Source organism: Oncorhynchus keta, chromosome 1 (assembly GCF_023373465.1).
Source record: "Oncorhynchus keta strain PuntledgeMale-10-30-2019 chromosome 1, Oket_V2, whole genome shotgun sequence".
Classification (NCBI taxonomy): Eukaryota; Metazoa; Chordata; class Actinopteri; order Salmoniformes; family Salmonidae; genus Oncorhynchus; species Oncorhynchus keta.
In genome coordinates, this window is record NC_068421.1 from 66,580,811 (window position 1) to 66,599,482 (window position 18,672).

General features: G+C 40.6%; 1 protein-coding gene across 12 annotated transcripts in view; it reads left to right on the top strand.

The window, feature by feature from the left end:
- Window positions 1-18,672, top strand: part of mcf2l2 (MCF.2 cell line derived transforming sequence-like 2) — a 116,427-nt gene that overhangs the window by 43,208 nt on the left and 54,547 nt on the right. For 11 of the 12 annotated variants that reach the window (XM_035782658.2, XM_035782699.1, XM_052458308.1 and 8 more), the window contains exons 6-14: window positions 2,418-2,534; window positions 2,771-2,920; window positions 3,289-3,413; window positions 3,522-3,636; window positions 8,917-9,036; window positions 9,252-9,443; window positions 17,647-17,838; window positions 17,952-18,138; window positions 18,492-18,598. In XM_035782658.2, the coding sequence (XP_035638551.1) occupies window positions 2,418-2,534; window positions 2,771-2,920; window positions 3,289-3,413; window positions 3,522-3,636; window positions 8,917-9,036; window positions 9,252-9,443; window positions 17,647-17,838; window positions 17,952-18,138; window positions 18,492-18,598 (1,305 nt within the window). Of the gene's footprint in view, window positions 1-2,034; window positions 2,078-2,417; window positions 2,535-2,770; window positions 2,921-3,288; window positions 3,414-3,521; window positions 3,637-8,916; window positions 9,037-9,251; window positions 9,444-17,646; window positions 17,839-17,951; window positions 18,139-18,491; window positions 18,599-18,672 lie in introns of those variants that run through there. The other variant, XM_052458317.1, reaches the window with a different exon arrangement.

Genomic DNA, 18,672 nt, shown 5'->3' on the forward strand with positions numbered 1-18,672 from the left:
TGCGGGGGAGTCGCCAAGGTCGTAGTCCCAAGAGTAGTTGGAGAAAAAAAGTTCTCGTCCATTGGGGGTGTTGATGAGAGGTATTTTGGAAGGATGGTGGGTTGGTGAGGGTTTTTGTTGTTGTTGTAATTTTAGTTATTTATGTTCAATTTTATAGTTTTTCTTCGTCATGGGTCCTTGGTCATGGTAACTCCGAGTTCAAGAAACGTATAAAAATATAAATAATATATGTATATGTTTTTATTTTTTTAAATGTAATTGTTTCCTATTGGTCAAGGGTCCATGGTCATGGTAACCCCAAGAGAAGAACATTCAATATTTTGTTAAATATAAATTGGTTCCCTAGTGATTATTGGTACAGGATCCAAGGGATCATTTAGGATAAATATAAAGTACATTTTTAAGAGTCTGTGGTCACGGTAACACTGAAATGCTATTAAAGATCTATTTTTACTGTCCTAATGGCCACCTTTCTATTTTTAGGGTAGCCTACTGGTAAAATGCGATGGCTGAGTGTTAGTCAGTAGGGTTGGGACCAAGGATGGAGTGGGGGTACACATGCATACACACATGAACATAAAAGGGGATGTGCCTGTACACATATTTTTTACAAATACAAAAGCATACACATACATCCCCACAAGTGGTGTGAGGGATAACATACAACGTCACACTCCACTACATCCTAGTGTGTGCATATATATGAGAGCTGTGTAAAAATCCAATTAAGGAAAGAAAAGTGTACAAATAAAATAGTAGCCAAAAGACGTCTGTGTGGAACCTGCCTTCCTTACAGCAACACTACAGATCTAGAGGAGTCCCAGCCACAACGCGTTTCTGCCTTACTCGGCTTCATCAAGTAGCAGGGAGGAGAATATATAAATAAAATTGAAATAAAAGGTGCAAAAAGTAGTAGAATATGTATGTATATATATCTACATGTACAGTAGGGTGTACTATGTAATTTACTTGCCTTGAATGTTGTCCTGGTTGGGTGTGTGGAGCAAAATGCTGCCTGTCCAGTGGTCTCCCTATAAAGTTGTGAGGAGTGCTAACTCTCTGGTGTGTGTATGTGTGGGCCAGGTGGCTTAGGTTATTTTGATTGGTCTGCACTGTTACTGGGTAGGATAACTGGTAACAGGTTGTGGTGTGGAGTCCCAGCTCAATCAATCAATATCACAAATCAATAATCACACAAGCAATTATGAGAAGCAAAAATGAACTATGGATTAGATACCTCCAGCGCCCTTATCTAAACCCCTATTAGGCTGCCAATGCAATATTTGTTTATATATTACACTTTTATGAGAAGCATATAATTTAATAACAAGAAAAATGATGTCTTACAGCTCTAACAGCTACTTAAAATGTCTATCAATAAGGGAACCTTAAGGATTCCTTGTAGAACGTTACTTTTATATTACCCTTAATATACCTATAGCTAAACATCATCATCACAACTAGTTTTAAACATGAACACTTCTTTTTCCCTTCAAATCGTTGGGCCAGTAACCGAAAGGTAAAAATCTGTCATTCTTCCCCTGAGCAAGGCAGTTAACCCACTGTTCCCTGGGCGCCGAAGACGTGGATGTCGATTAAGGCAGCCCCCCCACACCTCTCTGATTCAGAGGGGTTGGGTTAAATGTTGAAGACACATTTCAGTTGAAGGCATTCAGTTGTACAACTAACTAGGTATCTCACTTTCCTTTTTTTTTAAATCAACCTTTACTATTCAAGTTTCACTCAATTCTAATCTCACCCCAACCTAACTTATTACTCCAGTTACATCTTAAACATTCAACATCCCACCCTCATCCTATTATTTCAACATTGTAACATTTCTCTATCTATCTCCAAATGTACTGTACCTTAAAACAAACATCTCATCCTTAACCATTTTACTGTATTACTTCAGTCACCCTTTAACATATTCCCCATTGTTTCCAACCATATTTAACATTTAACATTCAATTATTATTTTAATACATTTCAGTCCCAATTCATTTCTTCTTCTTTTTCTTCTTTTCTAGGGTCAATGTACATTTTTCTCTCAATGTTCATTCTCCTTTGTGCGAGTGTAAGTGAAACCTCTTCATAAGTGTGTGAGTGGGGCCTTCCTGTCAGCATTTCCAGTCCTTGCTTTCTGCCACGAAAATGTCACAGAAAACTAGGCCTTAGCCTGTTATTCTTACAATACATAAAGTGATTTAATTTCTAAAAAGTTAAATATTTCTGTATGAAAATACCCTCAAATATAAGGTGACATTCTGAACTGTCGCCTCATATGAAACATTTGATCTCAAATTCCAAATGCTGGAGTATAGAGCCAAATTAAACATTTTTAGTTCACTGTCCAAATACATAGGTGACTTTATAACATACAGTATTGTATGTGAATATCTTTTCTGTCTTTACAGATTGTGATGCTGAACTCCCTGTCTGACTTACATGGCTACGTAGATAAGGGCCAGCTAACATGTGAGCTTGGTGGGAACCTGGAGTACTGTCACAGTCAGTGGATCCACCACCGGACAGTGAGTCACCATGACATTTGAACTTTGGTCTAAACAGTCTTTACTCACTGGGAATTTCTTGTAACTGCAGGATCTTACAGCGAAGTGAATACTGAAATATTGCCAGTTTCCACATAATAATCCTTTTCTACCATATTTATTTTCTACTGGGATGTCGGTTTACTATAGATGTAATCCTAAAAATGTATGGGTCATGGCACAGTATAATCTGAGGTGTGTTTGTGTTTTGCTGACAGGCCATTGAGAACTTTGCTGTGACAGTGAAGACCACAGCCCAAATGCTGCAGAAGTTTGGCACAGATCTGTCCGAGACGGAGCTGCCTAATGACGTGCAGTACACCAAAGACCTGCTAACTACTCACACTGAGAAGCATGACAAACTAAAGGTGAGACACTGCTTCAGCGTCAACACGGGGCTTCTGAACCTGGCTACCTATTAGGGTTCACTTGTACCCATAGTTAGCATCTGAATATTCCCTATGTTGATGAGTGGTAGTATAGTATTAGTAGATTCACATACAGTAGTGAGATCAGTGGACTGGTTTCTATCATGGCCTGTTGCTTAGTTGTTTAACCACACTCATTAGCATCAATGGCCCAGATAACAAGCATAGCAAAGTATAGGATAGCAAGTATTCTATTCCAAAACCAGACTGTTGATCAGGAGTAGCCCGTGTCTCATTATCCCCCCCATAGGCAGGTGGGTTGCCTCCTGGCATAGCCTGGTATTTAATTAGTTGTATAAATTTGACAGGATGAACTGAAATTAGCGGTGCAACAGGGGACTACTCTGCTGGGCTGTATCAAAGAGCAGGCCGCGAAGTCTGAGAACCACAAACTAAACCCAGACGAGATGGAGAACCAGACTACAGTGGAAAGGTTGGTTACTGGGACCTAGTTCAGATACTATATGTTTCTAATAAAACATGTTTTATGTACAGTTCAGTACAAACATATACGTACAGTTCATGAGTGCATGGATTTCAGGTTGTTGGCCCAGCTGGATGAGACAGAAAATGCTTTTCAACAGTTCTGGTCCAAACATTACCTCAAACTGGAGCAGTGCCTGCAGTTACGCCATTTTGAACATGACTTCCGAGAGGTATGTACATTTCCATCCCTGTCTGCTGACTACTATGGTCAGCAGGTTTTGCTTAATCATATAAAAAAAGAGAGCTGGACAGAACACATCCTGGCTATTTGAGTTCCTCCAGAGAGAGCACGGCAGTCAAGGTCACTGAAATACATGGATATTATACTACATACACAATAAAACATTTAATTAAATGTAACTAAATGTAATTGAAAATGTAATCTACATAATCCCCAAAAGTACTTATTTATCATGAGGGACATAAACAATAACTAGTAATGCTGCATACTCAATTATTTTTATTTTTATAAATTGCTGAGGTGTAGTCACTTGAGTACACAAGACTAGTACACAGTACAAATATGATAAAAATATTATTATATTATATTTTATATGATGGATTTTCTATTCAAGAAAACTGTATGAATAAGGCTTGAAATTACTTTCTGCTTTCTAAATATAGCATAATCAAATTATAAAACAACTAACTATAAGATTTCACCTTCCTTATAACTGTAAAATACATTTGTATGTTTAGTGTTAGACAAAATGTGCGTATTTTCTAAAGATCTCTCTTGATCAAAACGTCTGCCCCCATCGCTGTGAATGTCTCACAGAGCTCTAGTTTGGCTTTCCGAACTCGTTAGGAACTCGCCTTTCACCTCATATTCATCTTGTCTGTTTATGACAAACAGAAAGTTTTTTTTGTTTAAAATCTATAAATTATTTGAGATGAATGCTATAAATCAATCTCTGAATGTGCTACCGTGATGAAACCACTCTCCTACTGCGCTACGATGTAATGATTGCGATGTAGGGTTCAGCCAGGAGTTCATGTACAGTCGGAAGTGCAAATGAAATAGTAGGAGGAACATCCCAGCTTCAAGTGGTTTCACATTCCACATCCTACGTCACACAGCAAGGCCCAGGCACTGTTTCTCTCTTCTCTCACAAAGTGAGGGTAGTGATAATAAAGTCAGAGCATCCTCCTTGTATCCAGAATATGCTGTGGAGAGGATGACTCTGCAAGTGCACTTCTGGATGCGCTCCAGTTGGTCGGGGAGGGCTTGAGTTGAGGAGCTATTCCAAGCTGGTGCTGCGTGTTCTAGGCAGGGGTGGATGTAGCCTGTGTATGGCTACCAGGTCAGCCTGTGGGACATGGAAACTTTTTAGTCTGTGTAAAACAACTTCTTGTTTCCTTTTCTAACAATGGACGTAACTTGTTCGTCCCACTGTAGATTATTTTGCACAAGGACAAGCATGAACATTTTGACTGATTCACAGACTTGCAGGTCTTTCCCGCTGATTGCAAGGGGACTTGGGTGGGGCAGGTTTCTCACAAATTATATCAACAGGACCTTGCATTTGAAGGGGTTCAGGGCCATATGAGTTTCCTGGACCCTCCCCACTAAGCATTTACTGACAGGAATGTCTTCTGGACCAGTCTATGTTTGGCCCAAACATAGACGTCTATAATTGGTTCAGATTTGGTCCAGTCTGGTACGGCCTTGATTTGGCCAAAACATAGGTGTCTATAATTGGTTCAGATTTGGCCGATCTGGACCGGACCAAATCTGAACCAAACATTTCACAAGTTTGGACATCATAGTACAGCACAGTAGAGCACAGCAGAGTACATTACAGTACTCAATACAGTATAGAAAAGTAAAGTATATTACAGTACAGAACAGTACAGTACAGTACAATACAATAGAGTACAGTAAAGTAAAGAAAAGTATAGTGTAATGCATTGTACTCTACTGAATTAAACTGTACTGTACTCTACTGAATTAAACTATAGTGTACTGTGCTGTACTGAATAATACTTGACTGTCCTGTACTGTACCATACCATACTGTTGTCGTGTCTTTGGCATCATTAACATGAAGACTTGTTTTATCAAATCAATTCTTACATGATTAACTAGGAAGTCGGGGCACCAAGGAAAATCTTCAGATTACAAAGTTATCATTTTCCTAATATAACTTTTCAGATATTTTAATATCTGATCAATTAGTCTTCTAATTAATTAGTTATTCTCGTTTCGTTTTTTAATTTTTTCTTTATTTAACTAGGCAAGTCAGTTAAGAACAAATTCTTATTTTCAATGACGGCCTAGGAACAGTGGGTTAACTGCCTGTTCAGGGGCAGAAAGATAGATTTGTACCTTGTCAGCTTGGGGGTTTGAACTTGCAACCTTCCGGTTACTAGTCTAACGCTCTAACCACTAGGCTACCCAAGGTTCCCTTGTGGGCTAAGACAAAATGGCGACTGGTGGGTGTGGACTGAGAAGGGCACGAAAGAGAAAAGTCACTAATTGATAATTATATTGATTGAAGTGCTAATCCTGTGCACATGAACGCTTACTTATTTGGGAATAATTGCAATCAATATATATTTACGCTCAGTGTGTCGTCGTGATCTCTGTTGGAATCGTCCGTCTTTCTGTTGGAAAGTTCATCTGATCGTCTCTGCTCCCATGAAGTCTCTCGTGGTTAGAATGGATACTTCAGAGTCCCATTTAGAAATGTTCTTATGGGATAGATGTTTTGGCAAGTTGTCGGTCTTCGCATTCAATGGTACATCATTCCTAGCTGCAGACTAGTAATTAGTATCGAAGAGTTGCTCTTATTCTGTCGGAATCGATAGTTTCAGCGTTTCAACAACCATTACAACCTTAGTTTATACTGAGATTCTTGTGGTCTCCACTCAACCTTAGCTCCTTCAGCTGACCGAGGTAGGCATGGTCTAAAGGAAATTCCTTCAGGTGGGGGTTATATTCGTAACAGTAGAAAAGGGCTGTCCCATGTGGCCAGATCAATGTCTGTGCTCATGGGGCGGGCCAATGACTTAGTTCAACTTTACAGGGAATACAATTCTCTCACATTAACGGTTTAAAATCACATTACACAATTCTACAAATAGTTTCATCTTTACTCATTCATTTTATTCAATAATTAGATGCAAGCCTCATAACTGAGGCTCCTGTATAAACCGAGTTATGGTAATGTGGCTGTATCGTCTTTCCTGAGGTCACAATCAAAAAACAAAACAGACTGGTCATAGCTGGTTTCTCCACCGACCATTTACACATTCTTCAAAACATGGATATTGTTCAGTTCTCAAGTTCTGTGATGTAGAATAAGTTCCTTTGTTCTACTGTGAAACCCTCTCTCTATACTGCCTGGCCATGAGGAGAGAGTCTCCTCTAGGAATTTACGACCTGAGATAACAGAACCTGGGTGTAAGAGGGAGAGAGGGGGAAGGCACTCGCTATACCCAAAGAGTGCCACGTCATGACACTGTACTGTACTCTACTGTGCTCTACTCCAGTGGTTCCCAACTAGTGACAATACCCCATAATGACAAAGTGAAAACATGTTTTTAGGCATTTTTGCAAATGTATTGAAAATGAAATAGAGAAATATCTAATTTACATAAGTATTCACTTCCCTGAGTCAATACTTTGTGGAAGCACCTTTTGGCTGCTATTACAGCTGTGAGTCTTTCTGAGTAAGTCTCTAAGAACTTTGAACACTTGGAATGCCCAATATTTGGCTATTTTTTTCTTTTTTTTCTTTAAGCTCTGTCGAGTTGGTTGTTGATCATTGCTAGACAAGGCTTCCTTCTTTTCATGCTGTCATTTAGGTTAGTATTGTGGAGTAACTACAGGACAATGTTGTTGATCCATTCTCAGTTTTCTCCAATTAAAGCCATTAAACTCTAACTGTTTTAAAGTCAGCATTGGCCTCATGATGAAATCCTTGAGCGGTTTCCTTCCTTTCTGGTAACTGAGTTAGGAAGGACACCTGTATCTTTGGAGTGACCGACCAGGTGTATTGATACATAATCCAAAGTGTATTTAATAACTTCACTCTGCTCAAATGGATTATCAAAGCCTGCTTTTTTATATACACATCTGCCAATAGGTGCCCTTCTTTGTGAGGCATTGGAAAACCACTCTGGTCTTTGTGGTTGAATCTGTGTTTGTCACTGCTTGACTGATCAAACTTACAGATAATTGTATGTGTGGGGTACAAAGATGAGGTAGTCATTAAAAAATCATGTTAAACACTACTATTGCACACAGAGTGGGTCCATTCAACTTATGTGACTTGTTAAGCGCATTTTTACTCCTGAACTTATTTAGACTTGCTATAACAAATAGGTTGAATACTTATTGACTCAAGACATTTCAGCTTTTAATTTGTATTTAATTGGTAATCCTTTCTGAAAACATAAGTACAAATTGCCAATATGGGGTATCGTGTGTAGGTCAGTGACACAAAATCTCAATTTTTGTTATTTTTTATTCAGGCTGTAACAACAAAATGTTGAAAAAGTCAAGGGGTGTGAATACTTTCTGAAGGCACAGTGAATCCCCAAATGTATGTAGCAACTGCAGATTCCTCCTCAAAAATATTATTGTGATATAATTCTTACTTCATTGAGAATGTACATGAAATTTGGCCATATAATCAATGACTGAAAAATACAGATTTTCAACGTATTTGATATCTATATTCAATATATATTTTAGACATCAGGAAAATATGTATTTTCAACATCTGGAAAATACATATTTTCAATGTAACCTGTCATTCAGCACATAAAATGCACCTGATGTCAATGTCTGGAATAGAAGTCTAAAGGACATCTTTTCAGCGTAATTTTTCCTATTGGGATAGTAGCTCTGCTGGTCTCATACCCAGTTGTATCAGACACTACTGCTGTGGTGTGGCCAATCTTATCAAAGGCCTTGGAAAGGTTTTGGTGATTAAGGTGGATATTGTGGATGGAATGTCAGACTCTTTGCATAGGCAGTCAAGCATACTGACCAGGGCTTGGGTGGATGATCTGTTCGGCATGCTTCCAAATTGCCTAAGGTATGGTGACATGTCCTCTTTAATCCAGGCAGCGGCAAAACTCTCTGGGGGGGGGTATGTATCGGCAGCACTGTGTCCTCCTTCCACTGTGAAGGGAATTCCCTGAGGAATTGAGGATGTTGCTAACAGGGTGACTTAATTCACAGGCAAACTCACATATAATTTTGGGATGTAAGCCTTCAGGGCTGGATGCTTTGTGAAAAGCCGTTACAATGACAACACTTTGCTTGTCTAAAAATAGTTGCTTGCCCTTTACTTTTCTTACTTTTCTCAGTGTTATACATGCTTGTTTATGTTCACAATTACAGTATAACGTTTCCTCTCAAGCATATAAGTTAGAAAACACTGTACATGAATATGTGCCTGATCTGCAGTTGTCTCTGTGTCCTCTCCCCCCTCCCAGGTGAAAGTGTCATTGGACAGTCTGATGGACACTCTGACTTTCCTGTCAGATATTGGGGACTGTGTCACCCGAGTGGAGATGTTACTGAACGACCTCAATACCTTAGAGGAGAAGGCTCAGGTCAGCAGTCACATAACATACGTCATATGAGATGTAACATTTAAACCTTTCAATTCCAATGATTGAGTACATTGTACAATGTCTCCACTATGGCTTCATTAGCATATGATCATCAGCCTTTGATTGTATTGTATGTGAGCCTAACATGGATGTGCCCCAGTGTGTTGGTCACATGAGATGAATGGCTCTCTGTCTGTCTGTTGTGTGCGTGTCAGGAGTCGTTAGAGAAGGCCCAGCTCCATGCCCTACACGGGGACCAGCTGATCCAGAGCAATCACTATGCTGTGGACTCCATACGGCCCAAGTGTGTGGAGCTCCGACGCATCTGTGACAACTTCACCAACGAGGCCAAGAAGAAATATGACATCCTCTCCAAATCCAACCAAATACACAAAGGCATAGACAAGGTGAGGTGCATTACAGATGAAGCTCCTCATCCCTATATTTCTGACAGAAAAGACACTGGCCTCTTAGAGAAATTGTTTCCAGAGGCAGTTTGGAACTCGGTAGTGAGTGTTGCAACAGAGGACAGATAATTTTTTACACGCTTCAGCACTCAGCAGTCCCGTTCTGTGAGCTTGTGGCCTACCTGAGTCATTGTTGCTCTTAGACATTTCCACTTACGTGATAATGCCAGAGAAGCTGGTGTTTGGAGGATATATTGCCATGGGTGTTGTGGAAGGATGAAATAGTATGAATAAATTCATCAAAATAAAGATGGAAATATGTCAATCATTATTTTAATATGTTGTTAACCCGTTGTACAAAAGTGATATCTGTGCCAATATATCCTCCAAACACCAGCTTCGAGGGCACTATCACTTTTATACAATGGTTTAACAACATAATAAAATAATGATTGACATATTTTCATAAAAATCTTTATTTTGATTAATTTATTTATACTATTTCATTCTTCCACAAGATATATTCCGAAACAAATCTAGAGTTGCTACCGAAGCCGGCTGGTCGTTTGTTCTATTGGTTTGGTTGCCAGAGATGCGACCCAGTCGTTCAGTATTGTTGTTCTGTATCTATGGTCATTTGTTCTAAATGTTCCATTGCCATATTGGCTGGGAACGTTCTTACTCCTTGCTTGCTAGCTAGCCTACGGCGGCTTACTTACGGTCACATCAAACAGTACAGCCAGAATAACAACGAAGTAGCTGCATTTGCATTTGTTTAAGCTGTTTTCTAGTGCCATTTATTTGGATACATCTACAACAATAAGAGAATATAGACGATTTCACCAGGCATAGAAACTGTGCTTTCTCGTCAGGGCACTGTTGTTCAGAGGAGTTAGCCAACAACACAGCTCACACAATCACTTCAAATGGCCACATCTACTCATTCAAGGATTTTTCTTTATTTTTTTTTTTTACAATTGTCTACATTGTAGAATAATAGTAAAGAGATCAAAACTATAAAATAACACATGGAATCATGTAGTAACCAAAAAAAGTGTTAAACAAATCAAAATCTATTTTAGATTTTAGATTCTTCAAAGTAGACACCCTTTGCCTTGGGACAAGCGTTGCACACTCGTGTAATCAAATCAAAAGTTGTATTGGTCACATACACATGGTTAGGAGATGTTAATGCGAGTGTAGCGAAATGCTTGTGCTTCTAGTTCCGGCCGTGCAGTAATATTTAACAAGTAATCTAACATTTCACATCAACTATCTTCTACACACAAGTTAAATGGATCAATGAGAATATGTACATATAAATATATGGATGAGCGATGGCCGTGCGGCATAGGCAAGAGTATATACATATGAGATGAGTAATGTAGGGTATGTAAACATTATATAAAGTGGCATTGTTTAAAGTGACTAGTGATACATTTAATACATCCAATTTTTTACTATAAAGTGGCTAGAGATTTAAGTCAGTATGTTGGCAGCAGCCACTCAATGTTAGTGATGGCTTTTTAACAGTCTGATGGGCTTGAGATAGAAGCTGTTTTTCAGTCTCTCGGTCCCAGTTTTGATGCTCCTGTACTGACCTTGCCTTCTGGATGATAGCGGGGTGAACAGGCAGTGGCTCGGTTGGTTGTTGTCTTTGGCAATCTTTTTGGCCTTCCTGTGACATCGGGTGGTGTTGGTGACCTGGGGGGCAGGTAGTTTGCCCCCGGTGATGCTTTGTGCAGACCGCACTACCCTCTGGAGAACCTTACGGTTGTGAGCGGAGCAGTTGCCTTACCAGGCGATGATACAGCCTGACAGGATGCTCTCGATTGTGCATCTGTAAAAGTTTGTGAGTGTTTTCGGTGACAAGGCAAATTTCTTCAGCCTCCTGAGGTTGAAGAGGCGCTGTTGCGCCTTCTTCACCACACTGTCTGTGTGGGTGGACCATTTCAGTTTGTCCATGATGTGTATGCCGAAGAACTTAAAACTTTCCACCTTGTCCGCTACTGTCCATTCGATGTGGATAGGGGGATGCTCCCTCTGCTGTTTCCTGAAGTCTACGATCATCTCCTTTGTTTTGTTGACGTTGACGTTGAGTGTGAGTGTGAGGTTATTTTTCTGACACCACACTCTGAGGGCCCTCACCTCCTCCCTGTAGGCCGTCTCGTCGTCATTGGTAATCACCCGGGGGCGGCCCTTCAGAATGTCCAGGACCCAGTTGCACAGGGTGGAGTCGAGACCCAGGGTCTCAATCTTAATGACGAGTTTGGAGGGTACTATGGTATTAAATGCTGAATAATGAACAACAATCCCTATCCCACAGCAGACTGGGATAGGGATTGATTGAATATGTCCGTAAACACACCAGCCAGCTGGTCTGCGCATGCTCTGAGGACGCGGCTAGGGATGCCATTTGGGCCGGCAGCCTTGCGAGGGTTAACACGTTTAAATGTTTTACTCACGTTGGCCGCGGTGAAGGAGAGCCCATAGGTTTTGGTAGCGGGCCGTGTCAATGGCACTGTATTGTCCTAATAGCGAGCAAAGACGTTGTTTAATATGTCTGGGAGCAAGACGTCGGTGTCCGCGACAGAGCCGGTTTTCTTTTTGTATTCCATGATTGACTGTAGACCCTGCCACATACATCTTGTGTCTGAGCCATTGAATTGCGACTCTACTTTGTCTCTATACTGACGCTTAGCTTGTTTGGGGGAACAGGGAATAGCTACACTGTTTTTTATTCAGTCATGTTTTTGGTTGCCTTGCCATGATTATTAGCAGTGGTTCACAGTTTCAGTTTTGCGCGAATGCTGCCATCAATCCACGGTTTCTGGTTGGGGAAGGTTAACTGTCACCGTGGGTACAACATCTCCGATGCACTTGCTAATAAACTTGCTCATCGAGTCAGCCTATACATCAATGTTGTTGTCTGAGGCTATCCGGAACATATCCCAGTCCCGTGACAGAAGCAATCTTGAAGCGTGGAATCCGATTGGTCGGACCAGCGTTGAACAGACCTGAGCACAGGCGTTTTTGTCTATAGGCAGGGAGCAACAAAATGGAGTTCTGGTCAGATTTGCCGAAAGGAGGGCAGGGGAGGGCTATGTATGCGTCGTGGAAGTTAGAGTAGCAATGATCCAGAACGCTGCCAGCCCGAGTTGCGTATTTGATATGCTGATAAAATTTAGGGAGCCTTGTTTTCAGATTAGCTTCGTTAAAATTCCCAGCTACAATAAATGCAGCCTCAGGATATATGGTTTCCAGTTTACATAGAGTCCAGTGAAGTTCTTTCAAGACCGTTGAGGTGTCTGCTTTGGGGGGTGTCATGTCTTTGGCTATGCCGGATTAAGTGATATGACATGCTATTCTATAAAATAATTTCTCTGGAATGAATATTACCTGATTAACCTCTTGCTCCTACCTGGCACGCAGGCGTCCCATCTAGAGCTCTGGAAATGCAAATGCGCTACGCTAAATGCTAATAGTATTAGTTAAAACTCAAACGTTCATTAAAATACACATGCAGGGTATTGAATTAAAGCTACACTCTTTGTGAATCCAGGCAACGAGTCAGATTTTTAAAATGCTTTTCGGCGAAAGCATGAGAAGCTATTATCTGATAGCATGTAACACCCCAAAAGACCCGCAGGGGACGTAAACAAAATAATTAGCATATTCGGCGCTACACAAACCGCACAATAAAATATAAAACATTCATTACCTTTGACCATCTTCTTTGTTGGCACTCCTAGATGTCCCATAATCACTATTGGGTCTTTTTTTCGATTAAATCAGTCCATATATAGCCTAGATATCGATCTATGAAGACTGTGTGATAAACGGAAAAAAATAGTGTTTCATAACGTAACGTCATTTTTTAAAATTCAAAAAGTCGACGATAAACTTTCACAAAACACTTCGAAATACTTTTGTAATGCAACTTTAGGTATTAGTACACGTTAATAAGCGATAAAATTCATCAGGAGGCGATGTAAATTCTATAGGTTGTCCGTCTCGAAAAAATGTCTGGAGAGAGCTCAACCAAAACATCCGGTCGGAGACCGGAGGGAATCGGTTCCCTTGATTCGGTTTGACCAAGAATCAAAGCTGAATCAAATGACAAGACTCTAGACATCGTGTGGAAGCTGTAGGCACTGCAACCTCGGCCTCATTTAATTCGGTTCACTTTGAACAATTCCTGGAAGTAGCGCAAGGATATTTATTTCCATTTTCAGTGATCAGGTTTTCCTGCACTTTTCGATGAAACGCACGTTCTGTTATAGTCACAGCCGTGATTTAACCAGTTTTATAAAAGTCTGAGTGTTTTCTATCCACACATACTAATCATATGCATATACTATATTCCTGGCCTGAGTAGCAGGGCGCTGAAATGTTGCGCGATTTTTAACAGAATGTTCGAAAAAGTAGAGGGTCGACTTACCAGGTTAAGCTAATCATGTAAATGTAATTGACTAGAAAGTCGGGGCACCACGAAATAATGTTTATAGAGCTGTTATCTTCCCGAATAAACTCTTAAAGACCTGGTAATCTTTTACATCAATAGCAGTCAATATTTAATCGTCACCTTGTTGTAAGTCATCAATTCTTCACGAACCCTGGCTAACAAGTTGAATCAGCAATACAAAACTTTGGTTTAATTATTTATTTACTAAATAACTAAATAATCACACAGAATTACATAAACACAGAATGGATCATTCATTGATTACTAATTATCTCCTATAAGAAAACGTCCCTGGGGGACGGAACCTGTATGACGGCTGGTTACACAGAGGGGGTTGGGCTTGAATGAAAGCGCGGGAGGACTGAAGAACAAAGGGAGAAGCTATGCTATCGTAAATACAGAATCTTATGCATTCTGAATATCCACCCATTTGGAAAAGGAAAATGCAATAAATATTTACTCTGAGCTGTGCTTCAATAGGTTGGTTGTAGATGGAAGGCCGTGTTGCCCGACTGAGATCTTCCTTGTCCTTGGAAAAGTGTCTCTGGTGGTAACCTGGATATGTTGTAGTATCGTCGTTGTGTGGTAGACTGGATACGTTGTCCGTCCTTTCCTAGCCCACGTTTACAGCGGCTGCTGCTAACTCATAGGCTAGGAGGAATCACTTCTGGAGTGAATAAGAGTTCAAAGTTCAAACCAAGTTGCCATACTTTTAGCTCATGCTATATTCTGGCTGGTATAGTCGAAATTCATCCTTTCGTTGTGTTGATCGTCATCTTCACATTGAAATTCGATGCTAATTTCATCAGGTTATTATCTGAGCCCTTTCAACGTGGGTGACCATAGTCCTCTCGTCCTCGGATCACAAAGTTACATTTTCGTCAAGGGCTTTATATAGGAGAGGAGAGAAGGGCGAGTTTCATAGTTTATTATCAATGTCTCTTCACATGGGCGTGGCCACTGAGTGAGCAGAGCTTTAACCTTATGAAAACCCAATTCTCTCATTTGGAAGCTGAAATTACATTTAATCTTTTCACAAATAGTTTAATATTTAAACATTTAAATTGCACAACAATTCCATGTGAATCTGATACCTATAATGTGTAGACTTTCCAAGATCCAGTTTATGTCATCCTATAATTAGTAAGAATGTCTAAGATGCCAACTGATCTGGCATCATATTCATTAAGTACCAACGCATTTTTTCAACTGTTTGGATTATCGAAATATGGTTCCTTTCCCCCACCTTTTGATGTTTCCAGACTCTAGATGTTTAACAAAGGCTTTTCAAGAGTCCTTCTGTAGAGTCAAGAGAGAGGAAAGGGAGAAAGGTATTTATGAGATGGTCATAAACCTCACCCACAGGCCAACGTCATGACAGGGGGATATACACGGCTGTGATTATAATCGCAGAGAAGTCTCTTGGTAGATAATGTGGTCGGCATTTGATTGTAAGGAATTTGAGGTCAGGTGAACAAAAGGACTTGAGTTCCTGTATGTTGTTATGATTACACCACGACACGTTAATCATGAGTTTTTGCTTGTAAGCAGGAATCAGGAGGATAGAGTAATGGTCCGATTTGACAAATGGAGAGTGAGGGAGAGCTTTGTATGCATCTCTGTATGTGGAGTAAAGGTGATCTAGAGTTTTTTTTCGCCTCCAGTTGCACAGGTGACATGCTGATAGAAATGAGGTCAAATGGATTTCAGTTTTCCTGCTTTAAAGTGACCGGCCACTAGGAGCACCGACTCCGGGTGAGCATTTTCTTGTTTGCTTATGGCTCTATACAGCTTGTTGAGTGCGGTCTTAGTGCCAGCATCAGTTTGAGGTAAATAAACAGCTATAAAGAATATAGATGCAAAGTCTCTTTGGAAATACTGTGGTCTACTGCCTATCATGAGGTATTCTTTAATCTTCCATGTAGGTGATAACCACATACCAAACCAAGAACTTGTTATATACAGTACAACATGCCTAGATGAAGATTTACATATTGTTTAAATGCCACCACAAACACTCAGTGGCATGTATTCATGGCATCCCAAAAAATGACCAACAGAAAAAGAAACAAAATAATGTACCTTTCGTCTCTGTGTTTCATAAATGTCCTTCAATTCGCACGAAGGTGAATGTATCTCACCAGAGTAAGCATCCAAGTGAACTTAACAGCTCCACGTTGTCTCTTTACGTGTAGCCCATGTATCTGATGCTGTCTGGCCAAAAATACTATGATATTGTTGCAGCACATAACATTGCATGCAAGGGAAGCCGATGAACATTTGGCCTCCCTTGTTAATTATTTTTGCCAATCAGTGTTGAGCTAAACAGAGTGATCTCAGCTGTAAATGGTCCTGGGGCACCAAAAGAAAGTGTTAAGGGAAGCCAATTTGGATTAGGCTTCATACCAATCACATCACATTAGAAGCCAAACATCATTGACAGAAAACTGGAATTGTTTCATATTTTTGTGTCTGTGTTCTCCAGTGGCTAGCTAGCTAAAATCGTCTCTTTCCTAAATTAGCAATGGATGAAGATATGGATTTTAACATGTGGTTTTACTTCATTCTCCGTACTGGCCAATGATTATAACATCAATTCTGATTCAACCATAAATTCATACATTGTGCCCCTGGCATGAGAGGATTGAAGTTCAACATGTATCTAGATGTCTCTCTCAAGACAACTGCACCCCTCTGAAATAACACCTGGGCCAACCAGGTGAAACACCTTCCATCTAACAAGATGATCAACCAGAACAGGCGTAACACAGACTGACACCAATTGGTGTGCCCCTCGTGCTAACGTCCAAGCTCAAAATATAAAATGGAAAAACCAAAGCCTGCAACAGCGTATATGACAGTCATAGACTGTTTAGGCAACATGAAAGAGGAGGATGGCATTGGCGTTTCTCTACAGGTAGGGTGAGTCAACATGTTATTTTCTACCACACACACACACACACACACACACACACACACACACACACACACACACACACACACACACACACACACACACACACACACACACACACACACACACACACACACACACACACACACACACACACACACACACACACACACACATCAATCAGTACCATGGACAGCCCACATCATATGTAGCTTATGTTGATTGGAATAAATAATTTTTGGTATGTTTTAGTTATCACTGTATTAGACTAAGCATAGGTAATTAGATTATGTTGAAATGGTGCTGGAATAGTGGAGGCAGCGCCTGGTTAATATTTGCGACTTGCAAGACCTCTCAGTGGTTTTAAATCAATAGTTGTTAAGTAGTCTGAAAATGTTGGAAACATTAACTTGCTTGACTGGGCTGTAGGTAATGTAACTGTTTGTTACATGCATTATGTTTTGTGGACTTCACAGGGCAAATGTTGCTCCCTGGTTTTGTGATGAAACAAAAGTGTGGTTGAATTTATTTTGCCACTGTGTCTTCTTATTATCTTGGTCACGGTGTCAAGGCATATTAAATAACAGGTTATAGAGCGAACAACACAATTATCACAACACATAGGTTGTAATAATGCTTTTTCCCTCCTGTCTTGGCTTCCCCAGTGATTTTACCCACACACCGCTACTGCAAATGCTATGTATAGTTGTTCAAAAGAGATAGTGCCATGCCAATGAGCATAGATATATACTACTGATGTGGAGCTTCGACAGTACATACTGTAGTTAATGTTTATTCATCCATGTGTTCTCTGGTGGTTGCAGGTGAACCAGTGGTGTGAGTCGGGGGTGTATCTGCTGGCCTCTCAGGCAGTGGACAAGTGCCAGTCCCAGGATGGAGCTGAGGCAGCGCTGCAGGACATTGAGAAGTTCCTGGAGACGGCCAAGGAGAACCAACTGAGTGACCTCAAGAACATCCACAACCAGTATGAGCTAGTCCTCAACGCTGAAGTCAAGGTATGTGCAGTGGTCCCTTAACTCACTAATGGAATCCTAGTTCCTGGAGTTGTCAGCCTACTGATTAACAATTGTTCTATTTTTTTTACCACTTGTATTGTGCTTTCCCTCAGGCTAATGTAAAGAAGGCTCTAAAAAGGTTGGACGATGTACAGGAGATGTTTGAGAAGAGACAGGTCAGTCTGAAGAAGCTGTCAGCCAAACAGACACGGCCCGTCCAGCCTGTGGCACCCCGGCCTGAGTCCTCTCCCAATCGCCCCGCGCTCTCCAAAACACCCAGGACCACCGGCCCTGCCCCTGGTAAGTCTCCCCCACGTTGACCTAACCACAAACGTTAACCTGCCCTCAACACAAGACCATCGAGGTAGAGCCTATTCATTGCTATTCAAACTGAAAGATAGTCTATATACTATACTTTACTTGCCAGGAAGTAGTCATTTTCTAGTTTTAGACAAAGCATATGTTTAAAACCTTACATCCTGATGCCTTAGACTTGTAAGGGAAGTTTATTGTATTCACTGCGGTACTACGACAGGAAGAGGACATGGCTTTGGGCCAGGGCCTTCTGCTGTTGTTCCACACATAGAGAATGGAAACAGGACTTATGTTTCTCATTCTTCTTTTTCCCATCCCTGTTCTGTAACCATTACCAGCACTCAGTCGAAGGACCTCAGAGAACTCCAGTGCCACAAAGCAGCCCACGGAGGCTGAGCTCACCAAAAAGAAAAATTTAAGTCGCAAAGTCAAAGGAAGCCTCAAGGTAAGATCTGATGAACTCTAGACAATTGAACCTGAATGGTTCAAACTCATCTACAACAACCATCTTTTTTTGGG